The sequence below is a fragment of the Artemia sp. Qi Xiang Cuo genome, chromosome 13, assembly GCF_049724085.1.
Source record: "Artemia sp. Qi Xiang Cuo chromosome 13, ASM4972408v1, whole genome shotgun sequence".
Lineage (NCBI taxonomy): Eukaryota > Metazoa > Arthropoda > Branchiopoda > Anostraca > Artemiidae > Artemia > Artemia sp. Qi Xiang Cuo.
In genome coordinates, this window is record NC_142806.1 from 37,971,594 (window position 1) to 37,999,452 (window position 27,859).

Below are 27,859 nucleotides of genomic sequence, written 5' to 3' on the forward strand. Positions count from 1 at the left end.
TCAAGGAAAGAAATCCAAAATGAACTTTGAAAAATCAAGAGAATGTAACTGTGACAAGGTAAACCACTACAAAACACTACTGAAATATTCCAACTCTTGCATTTCAAGGAAAGAAATCCAAAATGAACTTTAAAAAATCAAGATAATGTAACTGTGACATTGTAAACCACGACAAAACACTACTGAAATATTCCACTTCTTGCATTTCACGAAAGAAATCCAAAATGAACTTTGAAAAATCAAGAGAATATAACTGTTACAATGTAAACCACAACAAAACACTACTGAAATATTACAACTCTTGCATTTCAAGGAAAGAAATACAAAATGAACTTTGAAATATCAAAAGAATGTAACTGTGACAAGGTAAACCAAAAAAAAACACTACTGAAATATTCCAGCTCTTGCATTTCAACGAAAAAAATCCAAAAATGAACTTTTGAAAAATCAAGAGAATGTAACTATGACAAGGTAAACCACGACAAAACACTACTGTAATATTCCAACTCTTGCATTTCAAGGAAGGAAATCCAAAATGAACTTTGAAAAATCAAGAGAATGTAACTGTGACAAGGTAAATCACGACAACATACTTATTAAATAATCCAAATCGTTCAAAACAATTAAAGAAACCCAAAATGAATGTTGAAAATCATTAGTATTTAACTGGGAAAAGGTAAACCACTATTTCATACTACTAAGATATTTAATATCTCGTCACTCTTTAAAGAAAATAAATATGAGTAATTAAGAATAAATGGAAATTAACTGTGCCACGGAAAAACACGAAAAAACACTCCAGAAACATGCCGACTCTCATATTTCACGAAAAAAACTCAAAATAAATTTTTAAAAATCAAGAGAATGTAACTGTAACAAGGTAAAGCACAACAAAACACTACTGAAATATTCCAACTCTTGCATTTCAACAAAAGAAATCCAAAATGAACTTTGAAAAAAATCAAGAGAATGTAACTGTGACAAGGTAAACCACAACTAAACACAACTGAAATATTCCAGCTCTTGCATTTCACGAAAGAAATTAAAAATGAACTTTGAAAAATCAAGAGAATGTAAAAATCCGAAATTAAACTTGAAAAATTAAGAGAATGTAACTTTGAAAAGTTAAACCAAGACAAAACACTACTGAAATGTTCCAAATCTTGCATTTCAACGAAAGAAATTCAAAATGAAATTTGAAAAATAAAGAGAATGTAACTTTGACGAGGTAAACTATGACAAAACACTACTGAAATACTCCAACTCTTGCATTTCAACGAAAGAAATCCAAAATGAACTTTGAAAAATTAATAGAATGTAAGTGTGACAAGGTAAACCACGATAAAACACTATTGAAATATTCCAACTCTTGCATTTCACGAAAGAAATTCAAAATTAACTTCGAAAAATCAAGAGAATGTAACTGTGACAATGTAAAGCACAACTAAACACTACTTAAATATTCCAACTCTTACATTTCACGAAAGAAATTCAAAATGAACTTTGAAATATCAAGAGAATGTAACTTTGAAAAGGTAAAGCACAACAAAAAACTACTGAAATATTCCAACTCTTGCATTTCAACGAAAGAAATCCAAAATGAACTTTGAAAAAAAATCAAGAGAAAGTAACTGTGACAAGGTAAAGCACAGCAAGACACTACTGAAATATTCCAACTCTTGCATTTCAACGAAAGAAATTCAAAATGAACTTTGAAAAATTAAGAGAATGTAACTGTGACAAGGTAAACCAAGACAAAACACTACTGAAATAATCCAACTCTTGTATTTCAATGAAAGAAATTCAAAATGTAATTTGAAAAATCAAAAGAATGTAAAAATCCAAAATGAACTTTGAAAAATCAAGAGAATGTAGCTGTGACATGGCAAACCTCGAAAAAACAATACTGAATTATTCCAAGTCTTGAATTTAAAGGAAAGAAATCCAAAATGAACTTTTAAAAATCAAGAGAGTATAACTGCGACAAGGTAAACCATGATAAAACACTATTGAAATATTCCAACTCTTGCATTTCACGAAAGAAATTCAAAATGAACTTTAAAAAATTAAGAGAATGTAACTGTGACATGGTAAACCACGACAAAACACTACTGAAATATTCCAACTCTTGCATTTCACGAAAGAAATTCAAAATGAACTTTGAAAAATCAAGAGAATGTAAAAATCCAAAATGAACTTTGAAAAATCAAGAGAATATAACTGTGACAAGGTAAACCATGACAAAACACTACTGAAATATTCTAACTCTTGCATTTCAAGGAAAGAAATCCAAAATGAACTTTAAAGAGAATGTAACTCTGACGAGGTAAACCATAACAAAACACTACTGAAATATTCCAACTCTTGCATTTCAACGAAAAAAATCCAAAAATGAACTTTTGAAAAATCAAGAGAATGTAACTATGACAAGGTAAACCACGACAAAACACTACTGAAATATTCCAACTCTTGCCTTTCAAGGAAGGAAATCCAAAATGAACTTTGAAAAATCAAGAGAATGTAACTGTGACAAGGTAAACCACGACAAAACACTACTGAAATATTCCAACTCTTGCATTTCAAGTAAATAAATCCAGAATGAACTTTGAAAAATCAAGAGAATGTAACTGTGACAAGGTAAACCACTACAAAACACTACTGAAATATTCCAACTCTTGCATTTCATGAAAGAAAATCAAAATGAACATTAAAAAATAAAGAAAATGTAACTTTGACATGGTAAACCCCTACAAAACACTACTGAAATATTCCAACTCTTGCATTTCACGAAATAAATTCAATATTAACTTTTAAAAATCAACAGAATGTAAATGTGACAAGGTAAAGCACAACAAAACACTACTGAAATATACAAACTCTTGCATTTCAACAAAAGAAATCCAAAATGAACTTTGAAAAAAATCAAGAGAATTTAACTGTGACAAGGTAAAGCACAACAAAACACTACTGAAATATTCCAACTCTTGCATTTCACGAAAGAAATTCAAAATGAACTTTGAAAAATCAAGAGAATGTAAAAATCCAAAATGAACTTTGAAAAATCAAGAGGATGTAACTGTGACAAGTTAAACCAAGACAAAACACTACTGAAATATTCCAACTCTTGTATTTTAATGAGAGAAATTCAAAATGAACTTTGAAAAATTAAGAGAATGTAACTGTGACAAGGTAAACCATGACAAAACACTACTGAAATAATCCAACTCTTGCATTTTAATGAAAGAAATCCAAAATGAACTTTGAAAAATCAAGAGAATGTAACTGTGACAAGGTAAACCATAACAAAACACTACTGAAATATTCCAACTCTTGCATTTCAACGAAAGAAATCAAAAAATGAACTTTAAAGAGAATGTAACTCTGACGAGGTAAACCACGACAAAACACTACTGAAATATTCCAACTCTTGCATTTCAAGGAAAGAAATCCAAAATGAACTTTGAAAAATCAAGTGAATGTAGCTATGACAAGGTAAACCACGACAAAACACTACTGAAATATTCCATCTCTTGCATTTCAAGGAAAGAAATCCAAAATGAGGTTTGAAAAATCAAGAGAATGTAACTGTGACAGGGGAAACCACGATAAAATACTACTGAAATATTCCAACTCTTGAATTTCACGAAAGAAATCCAAAATGAACTTAAAAAAATCAAGAGAATGTAACTGTGACATGGTAAACCACGAAAAAGCACAACTGAAATATTCCAATTCTTGCATTTCACAAAAGAAATTCAAAATGAACTTTGAAAAATCAAGAGAATGTAAAAATCCAAAATGAACTTTGAAAAACCAAGAGAAAATAACTGTGACAAGGTAAACCATGACAAAACACTACTGAAATATACCAACTCTTGCATTTCAAGGAAAGAAATCCAAAATGAACTTTGAAGAATCAAGAGAATGTAACTGTGACGAGGTAAACCATAACAAAACACTACTGAAATATTCCAAATCTTGCATTTCAACGAAAGAAATCTAAAAATGAACTTTTGAAAAATCAAGAGAATGTGACTATGACAAGGTAAACCACGACAAAACACTACTAAAATATTCCAACTCTTGCCTTTCAACGAAGGAAATCCAAAATGAACTTTGAATAATCAAGAGAATGTAATTGTGACATGGTAAATCACGACAAAACACTACTGAAATATTCCAACTCTTGCATTTCAAGGAAAGAAATCCAAAAAGAACTTCGAAAGATCAAGAGAATGTAACTGTGACAAGGTAAACCACGATAAAACACTACTGAAATATTCCAACTCTTGCATTTCATGAAAGAAATTCAATATGAACTTTGAAAAATCAAGAGAATGTAACTGTGACATGGTAAACCACGACAAAACACTACTGAAATATTCCAACTCTTGTATTTCGCGAAAGAAATTAAAATGAACTTTGAAAAATCAAGAGTGTGTAACTGTGGCAAGGTAAAGGACAACAAGACACTACTGTAATATTCCATATCTTGCATTTCAACGAAAGAAATCCAAAATGAACTTTGAAAAAAATCATGAGAATGTAACTGTGACAAGGTAAAGCACATCAAGACACTACTGAAATATTCCCACTCTTGCATTTGAATGATAGAAATTCAAAATTGACTTTGAAAAATTTAGAGAATGTAACTTTGAAAAATCAAGAGAAAGTAACTGTGACAAGGTAAACCACGACAAAACACTACTGAAATATTCCAAATATTACATTTCAAGGAAAGAGATCCAAAAAGAACTTTGAAAGATCAATAGAATGTAACAGTGACAAGGTAAAGCACGACAAGAAACTACTTAAATATTCCAACTGTTGCATTTAAAGAAAAAATTTCAATATGAACTATTAAAAAGCAAGATAATGTTACTGTGACATGGTAAACCACGAGAAAACACGTCTGAAATATTCCAACTCTTATATTTCATGAAAGAAATTCAAAATGAATAGTGAAAAGTCAAGAGAGTATAACTCGGACAAGGTAAAGAACCACAAAACACTACTGAAATAATCCAACTCTTGTATTTCAATGAAAGAAATTCAAAATGAACTTTGAAAATTCAAGAGAATGTAAAAATCCAAAATGAACTTTTGAAAAATCAAGAGAATGTAACTTTGACAAGGTAAACCACGAGAAAAAACTACTGAAATATTCCAACTCTTGCAATTCAATGAATGAAATCCAAAATGAACTTTGAAAAATCAAGAGAATGTAGCTGTGACAAAGGTAAATCACGACAAAACACTACTGAAATATTCCAACTCTTGCATTTCAAAGAAAGAAATTCAAAATGAACTTTGAAAAATCAAGAGAATGTAACTGTGACATTGTAAACCACGACAAAACACTACTGAAATATTCCAATTCTTGCATTTCAGCGAAAGAAATTCAAAATGAACTTTGAAAAATCAGGAGAATTTAACTGTGACACGGTAAACCAATGACAAAAAACTACTGAAATATTCCAACTCTTGCATTTCAACGAAAAAAATCCAAAATGAACTTTGAAAAATAAAGAGAATGTAACTGTGACAAGGTAAACCATAACAAAACACTACTGAAATATTCCAACTCTTGCATTTCAACTAAAAAAATCCAAAAATGAACCTTTTAAAAATCAAGAGAATGTTACTCTGACAAGGTAAACCACTACAAAACACTACTGAAATATTCCAACTCTTGCATTTCAACGAAAGAAATTCAAAATGAACTTTTAAAAATCAAGACAAAGTAATTATTACAAGGTAAAGCACTAAAAAACGCTACTGCAATATTCCAACTCCTGCATTTCAAAGAAACAAGCTCAATATGAGCTTTGAACATACGTTAGAATTTAAGACGTACAAGTTAAACCACAACAAAACACTACTGAAATATTACAACTCTTGCAATTCATGAAAAAAATTCAAAATGAACATCGTAAAATCAAGAGAATGTAACTTTGACATAGTAAACCACGACAAAACACTACTGAAATATTCCAACTCTTGCATTTCACGAAAGAAATTCAAAATGAACTTTTAAAAATCAAGAGAATGTAACTGTGACAAGGTAAATCACGACAAAACACTACTGAAATATTCCAACTCTTGCATTTCAACGAAAGAAATCCAAAATGAACTTTGAAAAAAATCAAGATAATGTAACTGTGACAAGGTATAGCATAACAAAACACTAATGAAATATTCAAACTCTTGCATTTCACCGAAAGAAATCCTAAATGAACTTCGAAAAAACATGAGAATGTAACTTTGACAAAGTAAACCACGACAAAACACTACTGAAATATTCCAACTCTTGCATTTCAAGGAAAGAAATACAAAATGAACTTTGAAAAATCAAGTGAATGTAACTATGACAAGGTAAACCATGACAAAACACAACTGAAATATTCCATCTCTTGCATTTCAAGGAAAGAAATCCAAAATGAGCTTTGAAAAATCAAGAGAATGTAACTGTGACAAGGTAAACCATGATAAAATACTATTGAAATATTCCAACTCTTGAATTTCACGAAAGAAATTCAAAATGAACTTAAGAAAATCAAGAGAATGTAACTTTGACAAGGTAAACCACGAAAAAGCACAACTGAAATATTCCAATTCTTGCATTTCACGAAACAAATTCAAAATGAACTTTGAAAAATCAAGAGAATGTAAAAATCCAAAATGAACTTTGAAAAATCAAGAGAATATAACTGTGACAAGGTAAACCATGAAAAAACACTACTGAAATATTCCAACTCTTGCATTTCAAGGAAAGAAATCCAAAATGTACTTTGAAATATCAAGAGAATGTAACTGTGACGAGGTAAACCATAAAAAAACACTACTGAAATATTCCAACTCTTGCATTTCAACGAAAGAAATCCAAAAATGAACTTTTGAAAAATCAAGAGAATGTGACTATGACAAGGTAAACCACGACAAAACACTACTATAATATTCCAACTCTTGCATTTCAAGGAAGGAAATCCAAAATGAACTTTGAAAAAAAATCAAGAGAATGTAAGTGTGACCATGTAAACCATGACAAAACAATATTGATTAATTCCATCCAGTGAATTTCAACGAATTAAAAATAAAATAAACTTTGAAAATCAGGAGAATTTAACTGGTAGTAGGTGAACAACGGAAAAACACTTGAAATAAACAAAACCAATTTTATCACGAAAGAAATCCAAAATGAACTATGAAAAACCAAGAGAATTTAACTGTGACATGGTAAACCACGACAAAACACTACTGAAATATTCCAACTCTTGCATTTCAAGAAAGAAAACCAAAATGAACTTTGAAAAATCAAGAGAATTTAACTGTGACAAGGTAAAGGACAACAAAACACTACTGAAATATTCAAACTCTTGCATTTCAACGAAAGAAATCCAAAATGAACTTTGAAAAAAATCAAGAGAATGTAACTGTGACAAGGTAAAGCACAACAAGACACTACTGAAATATTCCAACTCTTGCATTTAAACGAAAGAAATTGAAAATGAACTTTGAAAAATTAAGAGAATGTAACTGTGACAAGTTAAACCACGACAAAACACTACTGAAATAATCCAACTCTTGCATTTCAATGAAATAAATTCAAAATGAACTTTGAAAAATCAAGAGAATGTAAAAATCCAAAATGAACTTTGAAAAATAAAGAGAACGTAACTGTGACAAGGTAAACCACAACAAAACACTACTTAAAATATTCCAACTCTTGCGTTTCAAGGAAAAAAATTAAGAATCAACTTTGAAAAATGAATGGAATGTAACTGTGACAAGGTAAAGCACAACAAAACACTACTTAAATATTCCAACTCTTGCATTTCAATGAAAGAAGTCCAAAATGAACTTTGAAAAATCAAGATAATGTAACTGTGACAAGGTAAACAACGACAAAACACTACTGAATTTAAGTATGTTTCATCTCATTCGAAGACATGTAAAAAAAAAGTTGAAAAAAATATATCATGTTTAAAAAAAATCAAAAAAAATGGGGAGGGTGGGGAGGGGGGGGGGCAAAAAGTTGTAGGGAGGGGGCGACCTTCGAGTTTGGGGATAGGGGACCTTTGGAGGGTTGAAGTCCCTGGTGGTTAGGGTCGTTGGTGCTTATGATCCTTTATGGTTCAAACTCATGCATACCTCACTACTTGATTTGTTGGGATTTCTATGGATTGTTCTGAATTTACATACCAAATTTCTTTCCTTGTCGTCTACATTTCTCTTTTTATCAAATTTTTAGTATAATACAATTTTAGACCCTATTTCATATTGACAACACCGTTAAAACTTAACTTGGATATTATACAGAAAACATAAAAGAAGTAAAGCTATCCAATATTAAAATTCTTTTCTTGCCATCTCCATCTCTCTTAGTATCAACTTTTTAGTATACTATAACGTTAGACTCTATTTTAAACTGACAACACTGTTCAAACGCTACTTGTGTATTATACAGAACACATCGAAGAAGTAAAGCTAGGTCAAGTCATAAGACCTTTTTATCATCGTTAACCATTTTCATAGATTGATATTGTTCCAAATTTATAATAAATAAGGTATGAATTAACATGCTCTTCAGGGTTACCTTAACTGCTAATCAGTTTAATCCTTTTTTTTCTCCACCTTCATAGCGTCCAATCACTAATTAGAATCATTCACGCTCCTGTTATTCAAACATTAATTAATATCGTTTGTATAGTCCAATTCGCGAATCCCTTATCCCTTTTTTGCAAATGTCAATCAAACAATTCTAGACATGTTACATTCTTAATCAAACTACTCTCGAGTTAAAACCAGACCAGTGGGGAATCCCGCTCATTTGGAAAGGTATCAAGAAAACATAAACCAAGCAAATCAATAAGTACATGTTCTGGAAATGTTTTTCCTATACGTCCCAGCAAATAGTATGGTAATTCCTATACGTCCCTTTGAATAGCATGGTCCTATGGCAGTAAGCAAATAGCATGGTAATTCCTATGGCAGTAAGCAAATAGCATGGTCCTATGGCAGTAAGCAAATAGCATGATCCTAGGGCATTAAGCAAATAGCATGGTAATTCCTATACCTGCAAGCAAATAGCATGGTAATTCCTAGGGCCTCAAGCAAATCTCTTTGAAAGGTGAAAAGTGCCCTAAGGGATGGCCTAGATAAAGTTCATTCAACTTGATACATTTCAGTGGCTCCTAGGACCTCTATAGAACTTGGCTCCTATGGCCTCAAGCAAATAGCATGGGAATTCCTAATGCCTCGATAGAATCCATACGATGCATTCTACTTGGGCCTTTATTACCCGGGTTGATGCTCGTTTGGATCTAAAGTTGGAATAGCAGCCTGCTAATCAGGGGCGTAGTTTTCTATGGGGCAGGGGGAGACAACCGTCTCTACCAGACCTTGGTTTACCCCCAACCGCTCCCCAGATCCCAGTTTGCTCCCCCCCTCAGACCCCAGTTTGCTAAGATAAACCTGCATAATTCAAGCATCAACAGAAACAGATCAGTTTTTAGTGCATATTTACCTTTATAGTACTATAAGTTACCTTTATATAGTGCTATAAAGTAAGTAAGTAAGTAAGTATGACGGTACTAGACCCTTAAGGTCCAAGCCGGCGGTGCTGATCTCCGTTTCATGGCCCTTCAGCCAGGAAATGCAATGGGGGGCTTGGGGCCAGCCATCCTGTGCAAGTACCTTTATAGTACTTTTAAAGTACTATATATTACCTTTGTGGTACCAAACGGCTTATTTTTTAATTCTATCTTGATTTAGGAAAATTGGCTCCAACTTTGCCCCCACCCTCCCAGGATTGTGGCGAAATTACGCCCCTGTTGCTAATTCCGGTCCCTTTGAAAACTAATAAATTAAATAGATGACATTACAGTACCTCCCACAAGGTTCCATTGGGCATTCATCGATAATTTCTAGTAAAAATTACTGTTCAACTCTGATTATTTTTTTAGGTTCTTGGTTACACAAGCGTATTCCCTCAAGTTCACTAGACACCCCCCTAATAAAGATGATTATATAGTTTAGCATTGAAGTCTCTGAATAATTAGGATTATTAAGTTTGGACTTTCACTCTTCACTTCCATCAGAAAGACTTTATTTTTCCTTTTTCTTTTCCTTAGTAAAATTTGATTAACTAGGCAAAGCGACATATGTCTGGCCCACCAAAAATAAGGTAATGGAACACTTTTTTCTTTTGTTGAACTTCAAAATGCTGGAAGTTCTAGTCTAACATGCTCAACCAGACTCCGTTTTGTATGAGGAAGGCACTGACACTCCAAAGAAAATGCTGCATTACTACTCAGTCTGCGACAAACAGTCTGTAATTGGACGCTTTATTTTAACTCCTTTTCCAGGTGAAATGAAAATGACAAAAAAATTCAACATCCTTGTGGAAAATGTCCTCATGTTTCTTTTTCTTATTCTTTATGAATTACCAATAATTGAGTACGGTATTGCAATGGGTTGATATTTTGCCTTTACTTAGGTGCGGCTGAGTTATTTTTTACCTAATGCACCAAAATTCAGCCAGTCTTCGCAGTGGATACGCAATGCAGGTCCCAGGCTTCTCGTTTCAGTGGCTTATGTAATTTTTTTACTGTTGCTGAGAGTACAAGTTATGGGCTCACAACTTCCAGTTTTTACAAGGTAATATTTGTAGTTTGTATAAGTTTTCTCGTGTACAGAGCCATGCTTGTTTCTAGATGAAAGATTTTTAGTCTGTTTTTTTTTCATCCTTAAAAAAATTGCCGAAAAGCATAACCTTTGCTTTTCAAAGAATTTGTATGAATCTTCCTTTTGCCAACAAGTGAAGGGGACTACTAAAATTAGTAAAATATTTAAGTTTCTTCTTGGGACTTTGAACAATTTCCATAAAACAAGAACCCCTTCACAGAGGTCCCAACCCTCCTAAATCACCTTACTCCCTCCCTCTTGAGTGCGTACCTGATTACACTTATCAACGTAGTAAATATGATGAACAGAAATATCCATGGAAGCTAAGAGATGCTAATGTACCAAAAGATCTTCAGGTTCATCAAGTATTACGGTCAGGTTTTGTGATTTCTTTATTTAACTAAAGAAGAATTTTGTTATAATGAAAATGGATAAACAATAAAGATTTTTTCTTCCAAAAATGCACTCAAAAGAACATTGAAGAGTACAATAATACCAAATAACAAACTCTGTAACGTACAAAGGAATGGATTAGCACACGCCTTAATGAGGAAAACTCGGTAAAACACCTGTTGTCCGTCGTCTATCCCAAACTTGGAAAATACTTACAACCATTCTTTTGTGAATCATCTCCAAGATTCCTAGAAAAGCACCAAGCGTCCTCTTTCCTGTCCAGTTTTCTCAAGGTGTGCAATGGCCACGGAAACTTGAGGCCATTTAACAGAGACCGAGAGAGACTGGAAGTATTCAATACAACATAAGTCAGTCTAGATGAAGTCATCTTGGTTACAACAACTTCATTACCTCGTTACGACGTTTCATAACGGTAGATGGCAAGGCTTATGATCAGGTTGAAGGTGCAATTTTTTTCTCTACAGCAAACTAGTTCTTATCTAAACCACACCTACAGCCTCTCTCATTTATGCTTTGTTAAAGTTGACATTCTAGCCCCAATTCTTAGAAACTGGCTTTTTCTGTTATCAAATACAACTGAGAATCAAATCTTACATTCATTTCCTGCTGCGATGTCCTAAATTGTGGGTATAGTTTTATGAATTTCAACCAGTGAGATTGAATACTGTATGCACTAATCAGAAATTAACCTGAGTAGGGTTCTAAACCGTATGCTTTCTAAAAGCCAGAATATAATTTGTACTTTACTGAAAAAAATGTGCATTGCCAGTTTAATATACATATGCTGATATTTATTCCTTAGAATCTCAATTAATTTTGTTTTCTTAAAGTTATGAATGAAAACATTTAAAATAACTTTTTTCACTAAAGTACACATTATATTCTATATCTTTTAGAAAGCATAGGGTTTAGAACCCAACACGTGTTTATTTCTTCTCGTTTTGAGTTTGACTTATTTTAATTTCTGTTGGTTTTAGATTTCATTTATTTATTGATACTGATTTTTGGTAGTTGTATGCTTAGTAGATTATTTGGTTCTATTTTTGTTCATTTTTAGTTTAATAGAGTTCTTTACTTTTTTTGGAATAACTTATTTTGTGCAAAATTTTTTTTTTTTGATTAATTTCTGTTCGTTTTATATTGATATAGTCTTTTTCAAGGAGAAAGACTTAGTCTCTTCTAAAGTTAAACAACCATCCCTTTCATAAAAACTTTGAATATCCCTTGGGCATAACTTACAACCCTTGCCCTAATCTCTGGGGTTTGTTTCAGCCCTAAAAGCCTTTTTATATGACATTTAGACTATTTTGAATAGAACGGCTATCTCAAAATTTCTATTAGACACATTTTAAGACATTATTGCGTGTGTGTAGGGGTGAAAGTGCAGCTACTCTCTGATTAATTTAACTCTTAAAAAGAGCGCTAGAGTGTCAGATTAAAAAGCCAATGAACCACCTTTGAAGTTTATATGACCCGACTTTCCATAAAAAACCCTACATGTCCCCAGGGCAGAACTTACAACCCTTGCCCTGAGGGCTGGTGGATTTGTTCATCAAAGACATAAGTTCCAGACCTTTCTGATAGGCTTATTAAAACGGCTATATAAAAATTTTGATTGGAAGTGTTTGGGGAAATTATGGGCGTTGAGGAGGGGATTCTCCCGATCAGTGTTCTCGGCTACTAAAAAGGGCAATAGCTATAACTGCTTTAAAACATAAACGTTCTTTTGAAGCGATTACGGACAAGCATTCTATATAGGGCCACATGTCCCTAGAGCAGAGAATACGGCCTTAGCCTTGAGGGCTGTTGGGGTTCGTTACGCTCAAAAACATCACGTCCGGACCCTTCAACTACATTCAGAAAAATTGCAATATCAAAATGTTGATCGGAAGTGTCGGAAGTGATCAGAAGTGTCGGAAGTGATCGGAAGTGAAAAAAGGGTATGGGGGGGCATTCGCCTTCCGATCTCTTTTGGCTATTAATAAGGGCACAAGCCCTCTAAATTCTCAATTGTATGAGTCCTTTTTGAAGTTTTTACGACCACGCTGGCAAAGAACTAATTTCCAGAACTTTCAACTACGTTGAACAAAATAACCATCTCAAAATTTTGATTGGATGTGTTTGGGGAAATAGTAGCCGTGAGAAGGGCGTTAGTTGCCGTTCAATCCCTTTCAACTATTAAATAGGGCACTGGCCTTTTCAATTTCCAATCGAATGAGCCTCGATTGGATCATCGTCTTTGATCATCCTCAAAGACATAATATCCAGAACTTTCAACTACATTGAAAAAAATGGCTATCTCAAAATTTTGATTGGAGGTGTTTGGGGAAATTTTGGGCGTGAAAGGGAGGTTAGTTGCCCTCCAATCAGTTTTGACTAGCCTATTAAAAAGGGCACTAGGCCTTTCAATTTCCAACTGAATGAAGTTTCTATAACAATATTTTCTGTAAGAAACCTTATGCCCCCAGGACATAACTTACAACCTTAGCACTGAGGGCTCTGGGGGGAGTGTCATCCTCAAAGACCTAATTTCCAGAACTTTCGTCTACATTGAACAAAATGGCTATCCCACAATTTTGATTGGATGTGTTTGGGGAAATGGTGTGTTTGAGCGGAGGGCTAGTTGCCCTCTAATCACTTTCGACTATTAAAAAGGGCAGTAGTCCTTTCAATTTCCAATCGAATGAGTCCCTTTTGAAGTCTTCGAAAACGCTCTCTATAAAAAAACCTTAAAAAAAATAATGGTCATATAAAAAACCTAAACTATAAAAAAGCCTGGGGGAATATAAATATGCCCCCAGGGCATAACTTACAACCCTTGCCCTGAGGGGTTTGGGGGGTTTGTCATTCTCAAAATCATAATTTCTAGAACTTTCAACTACGTTGAACAAAATGGCTATTTCAAAATTTTAATTGAATGTGTTTGGGGAAATGGTGGGTGTGAGAGGGGGGTTATTTACTCTCCATTCACTTTCGACTATTAAAAAGGGCACTAGCCCTTTCAATTTATCAAATGAGCCATTTTTGAATCTTCTATGCCAATACTTTCTGTAAAAAACCTTATATGCCCCCAGGGTATAACTTACAAACTTAGCCCTGAGAGCTGTTGGGGGTTGTCATACTCAAAAATATAATTTCCGGACCCTTCAACTACGTTCAACAAAATTGCTATATAAAAATGTTGATCGAAAATGTTTGGGGAAATGATGGGTATGGGGGGGGGGGGCATTCGCCCTCCGATCACTTTTGACTATTAATAAGGGCATCCCTTTCATTTCCCTTTCAATTCCCAATTGAATGAGACCGTTTTGAAGTTTCTACGACAACGCTGGCAAATATCTAATTTCCAGAACTTTCGACTACGTTGAGCAAAATGTCTATCTCGAAATTTTGATTGAATGTGTTTGGGGAAATGGTAGGCTTGACAGGGAAGTTAGTTGCCCTCCAATCACTTTTGACTATTAAATAGGGCACTAGCGCTTTCAATTTCCAATCGAATGAGCCCCTTTTGAAGTTTCTGCGACAACGCTTTAAACCTTGATATGCTCCTAGGGCATAACTTACAACCCTTGCGCTGAGGGCTGTGGCGAGAGTATCATCCTCAAAGACATAATACTCTGAATTTTCAACTACGTTGAACAAAATGACTATCTCAAAATTTTGATTGGATGTGTTTGGGGAAATGGTGGTCGTGAGAGGGAGGTTAGTCGCCCCCAATCAGTTTCGACTAGCCTATTAAAAAGGGCACTAGCCATTTCAATTTCCAGTTGGTTGAGCCTTTTTGAAGTCTCTACGAAAACGATTTCTATAAAAACGTTATATGATTACAGGGCATAACTTACAACCCTTGCCCTGAGGGGTTTGGGGGGTTTGTCATTCTCAAAATCATAATTTCTAGAACTTTCAACTACGTTGAACAAAATGGCTATTTCAAAATTTTAATTGAATGTGTTTAAGGGAATTGTGAGTGTGAAAGGGAAGTTAGTTGCTCTCCATTCATCTGTTACAATTAAAAAGGGAACAAGTCCTTTCAATTTCCAATAAAATGAACCCTTTTTGAAGTTTCTACAAAACTTTCAATAAGAAACTAATTTGACCCTATGTTACAACTTAAAAGTCTTGCTCGGACGGCTCTGAGGGGGTTGTCACCTTCAAAAACCTAATTTCCTGAACTTTTAACTTTATTGAACATTATGAATATATCAAAATTTTGAATGCATGTGCTTGGGAAAATGATGGGCTTGCTCCAATTGCTTTCAACTACTAAAAAGGGCACTTGCCCTGTCAATTTTCAATCGAGTGAGCCCTTTTTGCAGTTTTACGACAACGCTTTCTATAAAAACATCATATGCCCCCAGGGTATAACTTACAACCCTTTCCCTGAGGGCTTTGGGGGGTTGTCATCCTCAAAGACATAATTTCCAGAACTTTCAACTACGTCGAAAAAATGGCTATCTAAAAATTTTTATTGTATGTGTTTTGTAAAATGGTAGGCGTGAGAGGGATATTAAATGCTCTCCATTTACTTACGACTATTAAGAAGGCCATTTCAATTTCCCGTGGAATGAGCCCTTTATTAAGTTTCTACGACAATGCTTTCTATAAAAACCTTATATGCCTCCAGGGTATAGCTTACAACCCTTGCCCTGAGAGGTCTGTGGGGGGGGGGGGGGGTAGTCATCCTTAAATACCGAATTTCCAAAAATTTCAACTATGTTGAACAAAACGGTTGTCTAAAAATTTTGTTTTATGTGTTTGGGGAAAAGGTGGGCTTGAAAGGGGGTTAGTTGCCCTCAAATCACTTTCGACTATTGAAAAGGGCACTAGCCCTTTGAATTTTCAATCGAATGTGCCCTCATTCAAGTTTCTTTGACAAAGCTTCAATAAAAACCTTATATGCCCCCAGGGTATAACTTATAACCCTTGCCCTGAGGGATCTCAGGGGGTTATCATTCTCTAATATCTAATTCCCAGAATTTTTAACTACGTTGAAAAAAATGGCTATCTAAAAATTTTGATTGGATGTGTTTGTATAAATGGTGGTTGTGGAAGGGGTGTTGGTGCCTTCCAATCACTTTAGACTATTAAAAAGGGCACTAGTCATTTCAATTTCCAATCGAATGAGCCCCTTTTGAAGTTTCTACGACAACTCTTTCTATGAAAACCTTATATGGCCCTAGGTCATAACTCATAACCCTTGCCCTGAGGGCTGTGGGAAAGGGGGGGTGTCATCCTCAAAGACTAATTTTCAGAACTTTCAACTACGTTGAACAAAATGGCTATCTCAAAATTTTGATTGGATGTGTTTGGGGAATGGGTGGGCGTGAGAGCGGGGTTAGTTGCCCTCCTATTACTTTCGACTATTAAAAAGGGAACTAGCCTATTAATTTTCCAATCCAATTAGCCTTTTTTGAAGTTTCTATGACAACGCTTTGCATAAAAATCTTATATGCCCCCAGGACATAACTTACAACCCTTGCCCTGAGGGCTGTGGGGGAGTGTCTTCCTCAAAAACATAATTTCTATTTGGAAATCAACTACACATTGAATATTTATTTGGAAATCAACTACATTGTGCCAACATCGTTCTTTACTTAGGCACCGCGATTGCGCTGCCTATGATATCCACCCAATGCTTTGGCATTGCTCAACAGAACTGAATGCTAGGAGTTTATATTTTAGTTTTTGTAAATAGGCTATTGTTTTGTGTATTTTTTGTAATTACTTACTTTTTTTTTCATTTTTTAATACTTTTACTTTCATTGACATACTTTTTCCATTGCCTTTAGAAAAATTTTAGTCTCTATGCTCCATTAAATAAAGAAGAAAAAAAAACAAGTTTTTTCAACTGAAAATAAAGAGCAACATTAAAACTTAAAACGAAGTGGAATTATTACGTCTATGATGGGGGTTGCCCTCTCCTCAACACTTCGCTCTTCATGCTACAGTTTTTCGGCACTTTAAAAAAAGTTACTTATTGTTCTAATTAAACGACCCTTGTATTTCAGGAGTCGTTTTCAAAGAATTGGGACAAAATTTAAGCTTTAGCGTAAAAAGCGAGGTATTGCGGAGGAGGCAACCCCCCTCATATAAGGAATAATTTGTGTTCGATTTAACGCCAGGATACCTGGCTCTACCTTCACGGCAAAACCCCTTCCCCATAGAAATATCCTCTGTACAATTCAATTCTGGCGAAAATCTTCCCCGGACAATTACCCTTAACATCTCCACGCGTAAAAATGAATCGGTAAAGAGAAAGCAAGACATATGAAGAAATTTCGTATAGGAATTCTGGAAAATTCACCCAGGGTAAAATTTCCCCTGAAAAGTTCACCCACTGGAAACTTCCGTCTCCACGGAAAATTCTCCCAACAGAAAATTCATCCTCCCCTCCCTCCCGAAAAATATATGCATACTTCCCTAGAACAATTAAAACAATGGGCAATTTTTATAATTTAAAAACATTTCCCCAGAGGCTTTAGGGGGTCATTTTATGTCCAAAGGCATAGTTATTGGGCCTTTCAACTATGCTGAACTCAAAATTCTGATCGGACGATTTTGGGAAAAAAGTGGCGTGGGAGGGGGCCTAGTTGCCCTCTAATTTTTTGTGTCACTTAAAAAGAGCACTAGAACTAGAATGAACCATCTCCCGACATCCTAGGCCCACTGGGTCGATACGATCACCCATGAGGAAAAAAAAAACAACAAATAAAAAAGACCCGTGATCTTTCTTCTGGCCAAAATTCCACATTTTTGCAGATATGACCTTGAAACCACTACAGTAGGGTTCTTTGATGCGCTGAATCTGCTTATGGGGTTTTTTCATTAAACACATGACTTTCATTAATTCTATGGCTTTTAGGGAGTCTTTCCCCCTTTTTTCGAAAATAAAATAAATTTTCTCAGGCTCGTAAATTTTTTTAATGGGTATGACTAAACTTTATGAAACTTATATATTTGGAATCAACATAATAAGCCGATTCTGTTCATATATTGGTATCGAAATTCCGTTTTTTAAGAGTTTCGGTTACTATTCAGCCGGGTCACTCCTCACAGTTCGTTGCCACGGACTGTTTGATAGTATTTCAAAAATTCAGGAATTCAATAAGTATTCAATCAGGAATTCATTTCATTGTCAATGGAAGCCCAGCTTTTTCCCCTTAAATTCATTTTTAATTGCAAATTGAAAATCTCCTTGAAACTTTGCTAAAAATTTTGATTGCTCCACAAGTCAAAATCCAAACCATTTTGATCACAAATCCAAATAGAGATAATTGAAATATTGATAGTTTTTTCTGCTCTACCAAAAGTATTGTATTCATAGAACTTTACAGTTTCATGAAATGTAATTAAACAAATAGAAAAGGTTTTTCAACTGAAGTAAGGAACAAGTTTTAATCTTAAAATACCTATGAATTACTCTGTATATAATGGGGACTGCCCCCTTCTCAACACTTTATTCATTAAACAAAAGTTTTTTTAGCGCTTTGAAAATCTTTTTTTATTTCAATTGCATTTTTTTTTTTATTTGGAAAAAAGCCAAACTTGACAGTACAAAGTAAGGAGCATACATTCGTTTAAATACATTGAATTACTTCATATAAATAGAAGAAGAAAAATATTACCATTTAAAATTGTTGAAAACTAAGTTCCTAGCAGTATTTGCCACCCCAAAGAAATTTTCTGACAGGGCTGATGATGACCAGCCTTGCCTTTTCCATCCATGTGCTTTTAGATATGGGAATGCATCATTTTAGCTGCATATAGAAATATTTTAATTAATCCCTACTCCCCCCTACCTCTTTCAACATTTATCTGGAGCCTCAGGAAGAGTAATCAGTTTGTCCATTAAAATGTACTGTTGGAGGAATCTACCCTACCCCCACAATTACCCCCTCGGTCATTATAGCTGATACGCAATTACAGATCACCAAACGTAGCCTAATTTCATTACAAATTAAGCGAATCAACTTGGTTGAATCCAGTACTGCCACCGTTTGGCATTACTTCTTTTGCAACTCGGAAGCCTAAAATATAGTTTTTGATGCTTTGAAGTCAGTTAGCTTCTCAGAATTTTAAATTGATTGCAAATTCGTCCTCTTCGGGGTAAATTCGTAGTTTGGTACCCTAAACCTCCTAAACTGTCACTCACTCACCACTGCTATTTTGGCGTCTCCCGCCCCCTTGTAAAATTTTCTGCCGGCGCCCTTGTTGGTGACATTAATAAATTTGTTGTATATTGGCCTAAGTATTATCTAGGACAATCTTTTTCTGTTCGTTACTAATTTTGATAATCATAACACAATAATTCATTGTGTTTATTGTTCAATAATTCACAATAGCTTATGCTGATACATTTGGAACAATATTGCTTCTCAGTGATGACCTCAAAGAGCCTTTGAGGAAAGGCCTTCCAATGAATTCTAGCCAGTGAATCAGTCTTTTCAAGACATAGTTTCAGATTCACATTCTTTCGTAAACATTTTTTAATGGCAAAGGAAGGTCAACTGTTTGTGAAGTGGTGTGTAAATTTATATAAGAACCCGGTGGTGGTGGTAAATATGAATGGCTACACAATTGGCAAATTACAGCTTTGAAACGCTCTGCGACAAGGTGATTATAGCGCCCTTACCTATTCGAACTCTACATTGACCTACCTGTCAACTATGTTGAGCGGCAATATTACAGAATTCCTATAACACCTAATATTTTCTTAGAGTCATTTGCATTTGAGGATGGGCCCTTTCTTACTGTGAGTGTGGGTGACCTGCTGGAAGTTATGAGAGGTTTCAGTTGTTTTGAGTAGCAATTAAATTTAAAAATATATAGATAAAAATACCCGTCGCTTAGCATCGCTGAGATTGTACGGTTGGGTGATAGTATTTGGGTCAAGGAAGCTCAATCACTAAAATTTTTGGGTTCACTTTTTGAAAAAATGGTTAATGTGCAAATGTTGTGGGAAGAGGATGCACAGGAAATTGAGGGTTTATTTATGGCCCATCTAAGAACATATTTTGTGTTCATGTTTGAACGAGTAGTCTATGTAAATACGATTGCCCCTACCACTGTTGTTTTATCTGGCACCGACTTTCAATCTTGAAGAAAATTGTTTGAAGAAGGTGGAAAGGAGCATTTGGTAGTTCTTCTGTTCGGGAAGGCTGGGGAAGTTGAGTATGAATATGCTATTATGCACCTATATAATATATGTGTGAACATGTCAGGTTTGTATATAATTTTGTATACATGTTGTTTGTATATATATATATGTTATATATGCAAACGAATGTATGAATATGTTTGAGGAAGGAAGCATTACAGATTTCCGACAGTTGTGTAAGTCATGAAGAATAAGAAATGTTTGGGAAGTGACGTAAACTAAATGGATTTATAGGAATTTGATAAAAGGATGGGCCCTACTGGTGATAAATACCGAGAAAGACGAACTCGTAAAACAAAAACTCATTAGTGATATGCCTGAGAAAATTCCTGAGGCGGATTGGTGCATCTGGGGGTTAAAAAACCTAGGGGTATTGAGTTGTAATGCGAAAAGTACTGAAAGGAAAAATATAGTGGATGGACATGTAGAGAAAAAGAAAGAGGAAGTGGATGTTCATGTGAAAAGAAAGGTTTATTTTTGTATTTTCTGTTGTCTTTTGGGTAAATGGGTAGTCTAAAATTTTGTCAAGCTATGAAGGAATTCATGTTTACTTATGTTGATGAGATATTGCCACTTCAAAACCTAGTTGGTCGTTTTACTCCATATGAAGTTGTGATATGGAACAGTAATGAATGGTCTGAAGCACGGGTTTTTTTTTCTGAATATGTTGATTAAATTGTAAATAAATGCTTCAGAGAGGGGTTTTGGATTCTGAGGAAGATAAGATAAGGTTGATTAAATTGAAAATAATGATTCAAGGAGGTGAAATAAGAGAGCGACCTGTTGCGCTTCTGGTGATAAAATTGTGTGAGTATGTTTAAAAACGGAGGAAAAAGAGAGAAAATATGGAGCTGAGAAGGTTTGGATTTGATTGTTGAAAATTATAGCGTGTGTAAGCGAGAGTGAAAAGTGTAAGAGCGCGTGGATGTCTGTACATCCACGGATGAGTTGGTTGTTGAATGGATGGAGTTGGTTGTTGAAGATTTGATTCAAATGTACGCTTGAAGAAGAAAATGACTGTTGTCTGTACGTTTTGTTTGCCAGTGTGCAATTGAGCAAAACACCGTTCCCATTTTTTATATAGTAACAATAATTTTGTGTTCTTTCGGTGTCAATAGCAGCTGAAACAGGGTTTAAAGGAAACAAATAAAAGTGCAAATTTAAAATGTCAGCACTTACAATTTCCAAAATATACTGAATAGACCAGCCCCATAAGAACCCCCCGCCCCTCCCAACATCCTTATGACACATATATTCTCTCTGATCATAAATGCTGACCTCCATAAGCTCATTGTGATTATTCAAGCAGCCACGAAACTAAAAAAATTTCAGTGGAGATGGTTAAGGTGTCGGTTTTTTCCTGTTTGACTTTTTGGAAAGTCCTCTTCATAGTGATCTGGACAACTATTTAAGGAACTACTGAATGGGAACACGGAATCCTAGTGAGGCTATTTAAGAAAGGGAAAATCGCTGTCCCAGGAAAGTGGCGTGGCATCTTCTTTCTCTCCGTTGCTGGAAAATTGTTCTCGCATATTATACTCCAAAGAATCATTTCGCAAATATAAGTGTCTCTGGCAGGAGTAAAGTGTCATCCGACCAAATTGCTTCTGCGCAGATCTGGTATTCATCCTTTGCATTTTAACCCAAAAAAATCGACAATGGCGGACAAATGTTTCCGTCTCTGTCATGCATGAAAACAGTGAATGCTGCGTAAAGACCCTTGACGGTCAGGCTAGATTCTTACCAATCCTACCAGGAGTGAAGCAAGGTTGTGTTCTTCCACCATTTCTCTTTGTGATACTCATAGACTACATTCAAGGCAGATGCAGTGAACCAGGTGACATGCAGCTGAACCAAGCAATCTGCCTGAACAACCTAGACTTTATTGATGACATTGTAATAATATAGTTCTGTAAGTAACCACTCCGAGAAGTAGTTAATGGGCCGAGAGAAAGATTTGGTTAAGTGAGTCTGAAAATACACGCCGAAAAGACAAAATCCATGGCAAACACTGACTCTCCCTCGAATACCAAGTGTGGGGACCGGGACATAGAGCAAATAACTCAGTTCAAATTCCTAGGGAACGTAAATGATAACACTTGTTCAACGGTACAAGGAGTAGGTAACTGGAATCTTCAATAGGTTCTGCGATATCTGATCATCCCAGAAACTTCTCCTTTCGCTTAAAGCTACTATTTTTTTTATAGCTGTGTGTTGCCCGTACTGCTGTACGCTTCAAAGACTTGGTACTTAAAGCACCAACATAAACGAATCCAAGTTTTAGAAACTATCTGCCTTAGAACAATACTAAATATTACTGAGTGGATTCAGAAAGTGACTGGTCAATCAGTACATAATAAAGTGACAATCGCTTGTGGCTAGTATCATCAGAGTGGGAAGATGAAGGTGTTTAGGACTTATTTTACGCCCTAGTGACCAAAGGCTTCCTAATCCTGTTTTTCACTGATATCCACCGGGCACCCGTCAAAAGGACCCGGAGCATGGCAAAGGTGCAACTTTCAGGCAGACTTGCGCAGCCGTAATACCTATATTCAGCCAGAGTGGGAGAACGTTGTAGCTGCAGCAAACTTGAGGGATGACAGGGGGCTCTTCCTTGATTTTCTGGATGTCTGGTTTCACAGTCGGAACTAAGGTCACAGGTAGTCATCATTGTAACTTCCATTTATGTTTTTTCTTTTCTGTATATATGATGTTCTTGTAAAAGAAAGTTATTATAATAGACATTTTTTATTGTTTTTAGTTTTTAATTGATAGGATGGATCACCATTAGGAAAATTATTAAAAGATGTACTCTCTTCAGTATTTTAATTAATGATGTCTTCTCCACAGTGCATAAATCAGTTTGAGAAACTTAGGGAATTTTTACATGTTTTTCTTTTTCTCCCTATCCCCTCTTTCTTTCATAGCATTCTTTTACCGGAAGCAACTAAATTTGACGTCATGGGAGAGTTGTAAATTTATTCAACATTGGCTGTTGTATTTATATGTCACTTAGAAGATTAATTCGACCAAGGCGGGAAAGGAAGGTTTAATAAAAACAAGCATTTTTGGCTTTATTTGTTTTATGCTAACTGCAACTAGTCGAACGCTATTTGCCTTTTCTCTCGATATTTACTCCTGTAAACTAGATTAATTGTGTCGAAGCTAGAAAACAATAGTTTTTACACAGTTTTTTCATGTCTAGAACGATAGAAAAAGTTTTTCAAAATTGTTGAAAATTAAAATACATCGAGGGATGTTACTTACACCCAGACTATAGGTTTTCATTGGTGTTGCTATTTTCAATTGTGGCCTATTCGCACTGTCATACGAATGATACAGAGCTTAGCTCTAATATAGTCTTTTGTGGTTCTTATTGCCTAATAAGTAAATCAATGCAAATTATTAGCCACATCTTCAGTTTCTTTTTTAATCTCAAAGTAAATATCGCATGGCTCAGACGAAAAACATTTGCAGAATCTATTGCAAAATGTGCAGCAGTACTTAATGATCAGCTTGTTTATTCATGGGTTTGGTACCGCAAGCAAAATTATCGTATTTCATCACAAGTTTTTTGCTTTATAATTCGTTTGTAAGTTTAACCATTGTGTTCTGACACACGGAAGAAGCTGTTCAAAGTTGATTCTGTTGAACTTCAGAGGCAAATCGCCCGATTTCTTTAGAAATCTCATGTTCCATAGGGCTTTTGTTCATATGTTTGATCAGAATCAACTCTTAAAATCATTATTTTATACTTCGTATATTAAACTTGATTGTGCTTGGGCGTAGTAGATCAGCATCAGAAACTCCATGCGTATGTTGTCTGCACATGCCTATTAAAATTTATCGAGAGTTTTTTTCTGATTATTCACTACGGGTTGTCCTCGATAGCTGCACCAGATTGAACCTAATCTACGCTTTTCTTTGTCCATATGAATGACCTGAAAGACAAACTCACATACTTTCTGCGGCCACGTTGCAACCACGAAGGAACTGCTGGTCTACAGGTCGTAATTACCAGACATTTGCCCCAGCTTCATCTTTAAGAATGAAGCTATACAAAGAATTGGTGAACTTCATTCTCTTGGAGTTCTGCTCTTCAGAGATTCCTCTTGAAAAGTCCATTCTATTAAGCGAGAACCTTTTTAGCAAGGGACCGGAAATCACTCTTTTCTGTAAAAGCCTTTCCCACCCAGCTCGATGAGCCCAGTCCACTGTACCAATCCATTATTTAACCTGTCACCGAATACGAACATCTATTTTATGCTAGTGTTCCAAAAACGCTTGTGGCACCACTTCAGAAGATTTAAAATTTTGTGACCTGATCTGCTACCCATGGCTCGGCCCAGTCTCTAAGTAAAAGGTCTGATGTAGTATACATTGTATTCTATCAGTACATAAATCAACCTCCTTCTGAGGAGTTTTCCTACTTTGTATTACCCTCTGTTCAACCTAAAAGATTGACAAAAGTCGCCCAACTGGGTCCATCTGAGGGAGAAAAATTCAAGAGCCGAGTACTTGAGCAACAGATTCATTCTGTACTTCGCTTCTATTTGGTCTTCGAGGGGACGTTATCCATTCAAAGGTCTGTTGACCCATTCAAAAGAGGCTACGGCAGACACTTAAAACTTTTAGCAGAAGGACGTAAAATAAAAGCGGAGATCAGAAATTGGTACCAAAAATCTAGGTATTAAAAATGTCCTCAACAAAAGCCAGTGTTTTTGTTCTCCCCCCCCCCCCTCACTTCCCTTAAAAAAATTGTTTCCATGTATTTGAATCTTCTAGTTGCTTTGAGGAGAGTATATATCTCCGATCGCTATTGAACTATTTATATTTTGGTCATTATGTGTTGTTTTTATTAGAGGAACTATGAGTCTATTGATTGCTATGAACTCTGCCCTGGAAGTAAATCTGTTTCATTTCTCATAAAATTATTAGCTTTCCCAAGAAACCTTCGCTTGTCTTTCCTTTTGAACTATTTCATTTCGTTTATTATTACTGAAGTTCTAATATTATTTATCAAAGGAAAAATAAAAATATTTTCCTGGTTACGAATTATATGGCCATCAGGTCGTTCTTATGGATACGAGAGTCTGATAAGTTGTTTTTGATTAGTTCGCATCACTATGTCTGAAATCTTCCTTCTAAATGCTGCTGAAATAAAGGAAAACAGGAAAAGTTATCACTTTTGTCTTTTTTCAGTTCCTCTCAGGAATATGTGGATCAGATTAGGCTTGTTTGCTCGGGAACAGACAGAAGTTTCACAAATAAATGAAATTATAAGTGAAGTTGAAACAATTTAGGAAGAAAAAGCAAGAGAAGGAAAAATTTTGCAGAGGGGGGTGAAATTGGTTATAATAAACATCTTGGTTTGTTTTAATCACCTGTCATGTTGATTAGGTTTCCTGTCAAAAAAATAGGAAGTAAATGCTGGTTTTCGTAAAAAAGAAATAATGTTCAATATACTAGGGGTAGAGTGTAACTTATAGTGTATGCACGTCGCGTGTTAGTCAAAGTTTCTTACACGTTTTTGAAGGTGACACAGCCCAACAAGTCAGTCCTTTTTTATTAAACAGGAAATATTTTGTCCAATTTTCGTAATTTGGCATCGTCATAGATACAGCTTGGGTTATAGTTATTTATGTAAATCTGCCTCTAAGAGGTAAGTTTGTGTGAGTTCGAACAGTTTCTCCCATGCAGTATCCTTTTTTCCCAGCCTCGTCAAATAAGACGGATCGCCATAGAAACTCTAGGGGCTCATTTGATCGCAAATTAAAATATTTAGGACCCTGGGCAGGTTGGCTGGAGTTCAGCGTGATGCCCCCACGACATTTCTTGTTCCCCCGGGCTTCAGTAATCCCTTCACGGTATCAGACCAATATTTCAAGATATGTGTTTTAGTCGAAACAGTCAAGAGGTCTAAAGAATGGGTTTTGGTGACAAAATGACTCCTTTAAACTCAGGGGGAAGGGCTCTAAATTATGTAAAAAGCCAATAGAAAACTATAGCTTCATAGATTTCTTAACTAAGATAACTACTAAAGACAGTATGATTATTTTTGTTGTCCTGAGAAGTTCCTATTTTTCCTCGATCGAAGTGTGCATGTGAAAACCATGAATTAACCTTATTATACCCATGGAAGCCAATTCAGAATGTTAGGTTAATTGGAAGCAGGGGTGTGATTTGCTATTGGGAAGGAGGGCCCTCCAAGACCTTGGTTTGCCATCCCCCAGACCCCAGTTGGCCCCTCACCCCCAAAAGAATTTAGTTTCTTATAAAATCTTGTCAAAACTAAGATAAGCCTGCATAATTCAAGCATCCGCAGAAACGGGTCAGTTTTCTTTAGTATATCTTTACCTTTATGGTACTATATGGCTCATTTTCCAGTTTTACCTTCATTTTCACTTGATTTGGGAAAATTGGGTCCAACTTTATCCCCCCCCCCCCTCAGGATTCCGACGAAATTACGCCACGGATTGGAAGGGGTTTTATGGGACTGTTTCCTTCTTTTTTTTCTTCTTCTTTTTTAACAAAGAATTGTGCAAATAGATAATATTCGTTTACCATAAAATTAGTCTTAATGATCGACAACAATTCTTCCACTAATAAGAAAAAGCTTTGACTCTATAAATGAGTTTTTTTTTTTATCCCCATGGCTGCTACCGTAATTTGTTCTATAATGATGATTGTTTATTCTCTATAATTTGCACATTCTTTCAGATTTGACAACCCTTCGTCAGTTGCAGAAACACCGGTTCGGCAATTCACCTATAATTACTTGGTTTCTCGGAATGCTTGGCTTCTTGCATTTCCCGGACCACTTTGCTGTGATTGGACTATGGGGACGGTTCCCCTTATTGATAGCTTCACTGATGTTAGAAATTTAAGCACTATCGCATTTTATGCTGTTCTCTCCCTTCTTGTGCTTAAGGGGTTCAGTTCCATAGAACCAGTTATCATAATGGTAAGTCGTTTAAGATAAATGAATTATATTTTAGAGTGTGTTTTAGAAAAAAAGGATATTGAAATGAGAACCATGTATGGCAGATTCGGCTAGAATAAATGAACCCCAAAGTTGTAACAAACACAATTTTGGCCGTGACCTTCATTGTTAGAAATTGAAAGCTGGAATTGCACTGATGGCAGATCTTCAGGTTAAATTTCCAGTATCGATTGCCTACTAAAAATGGATATTAATCCCAGATCTGGCTAATTTTGGTCATTTATGATTCCAAATTTTGATATGGTTGCCAATTTTCGAAAATATTTACAGCTAAAGCTTAAGAATTACAAACAGGGTTGCGGTGCGAGAAATTTAGAAGGGTTTGGCCGCCAAATGGGAATTCTGCCAGCAAACAGTTCGTGGTAACGAACTCAATAGTAACCGAAACTCTAAAAACCGGAATTTTGATACCCATATGCCCATAAAATGAACCAAATTTTTATGCTGGTCTCAAGTATATAAGTTTCATCATGGTTAGTCTTGACCATAAAAAGTTACGTGCCAGAAACTATCTGCCTTATTTTCGAAAAAAGGGGGAAACGCCCCCAAACGTCATAGAATTTAATGAAAATCACACCATCGGATTCAGCGTATCAGAA

General features: G+C 35.2%; 1 protein-coding gene across 2 annotated transcripts in view; it reads left to right on the forward strand.

Moving 5' to 3' along the window:
- Positions 1-27,859, forward strand: part of Tmtc3 (Transmembrane O-mannosyltransferase targeting cadherins 3) — a 586,368-nt gene that overhangs the window by 388,230 nt on the left and 170,279 nt on the right. For both annotated transcript variants that reach the window (XM_089099383.1, XM_089099384.1), the window contains exons 7-8: positions 10,499-10,659; positions 26,978-27,221. In XM_089099383.1, coding sequence (XP_088955509.1) covers positions 10,499-10,659; positions 26,978-27,221 — 405 coding nt within the window. The remainder of the gene's footprint in view (positions 1-10,498; positions 10,660-26,977; positions 27,222-27,859) is intronic.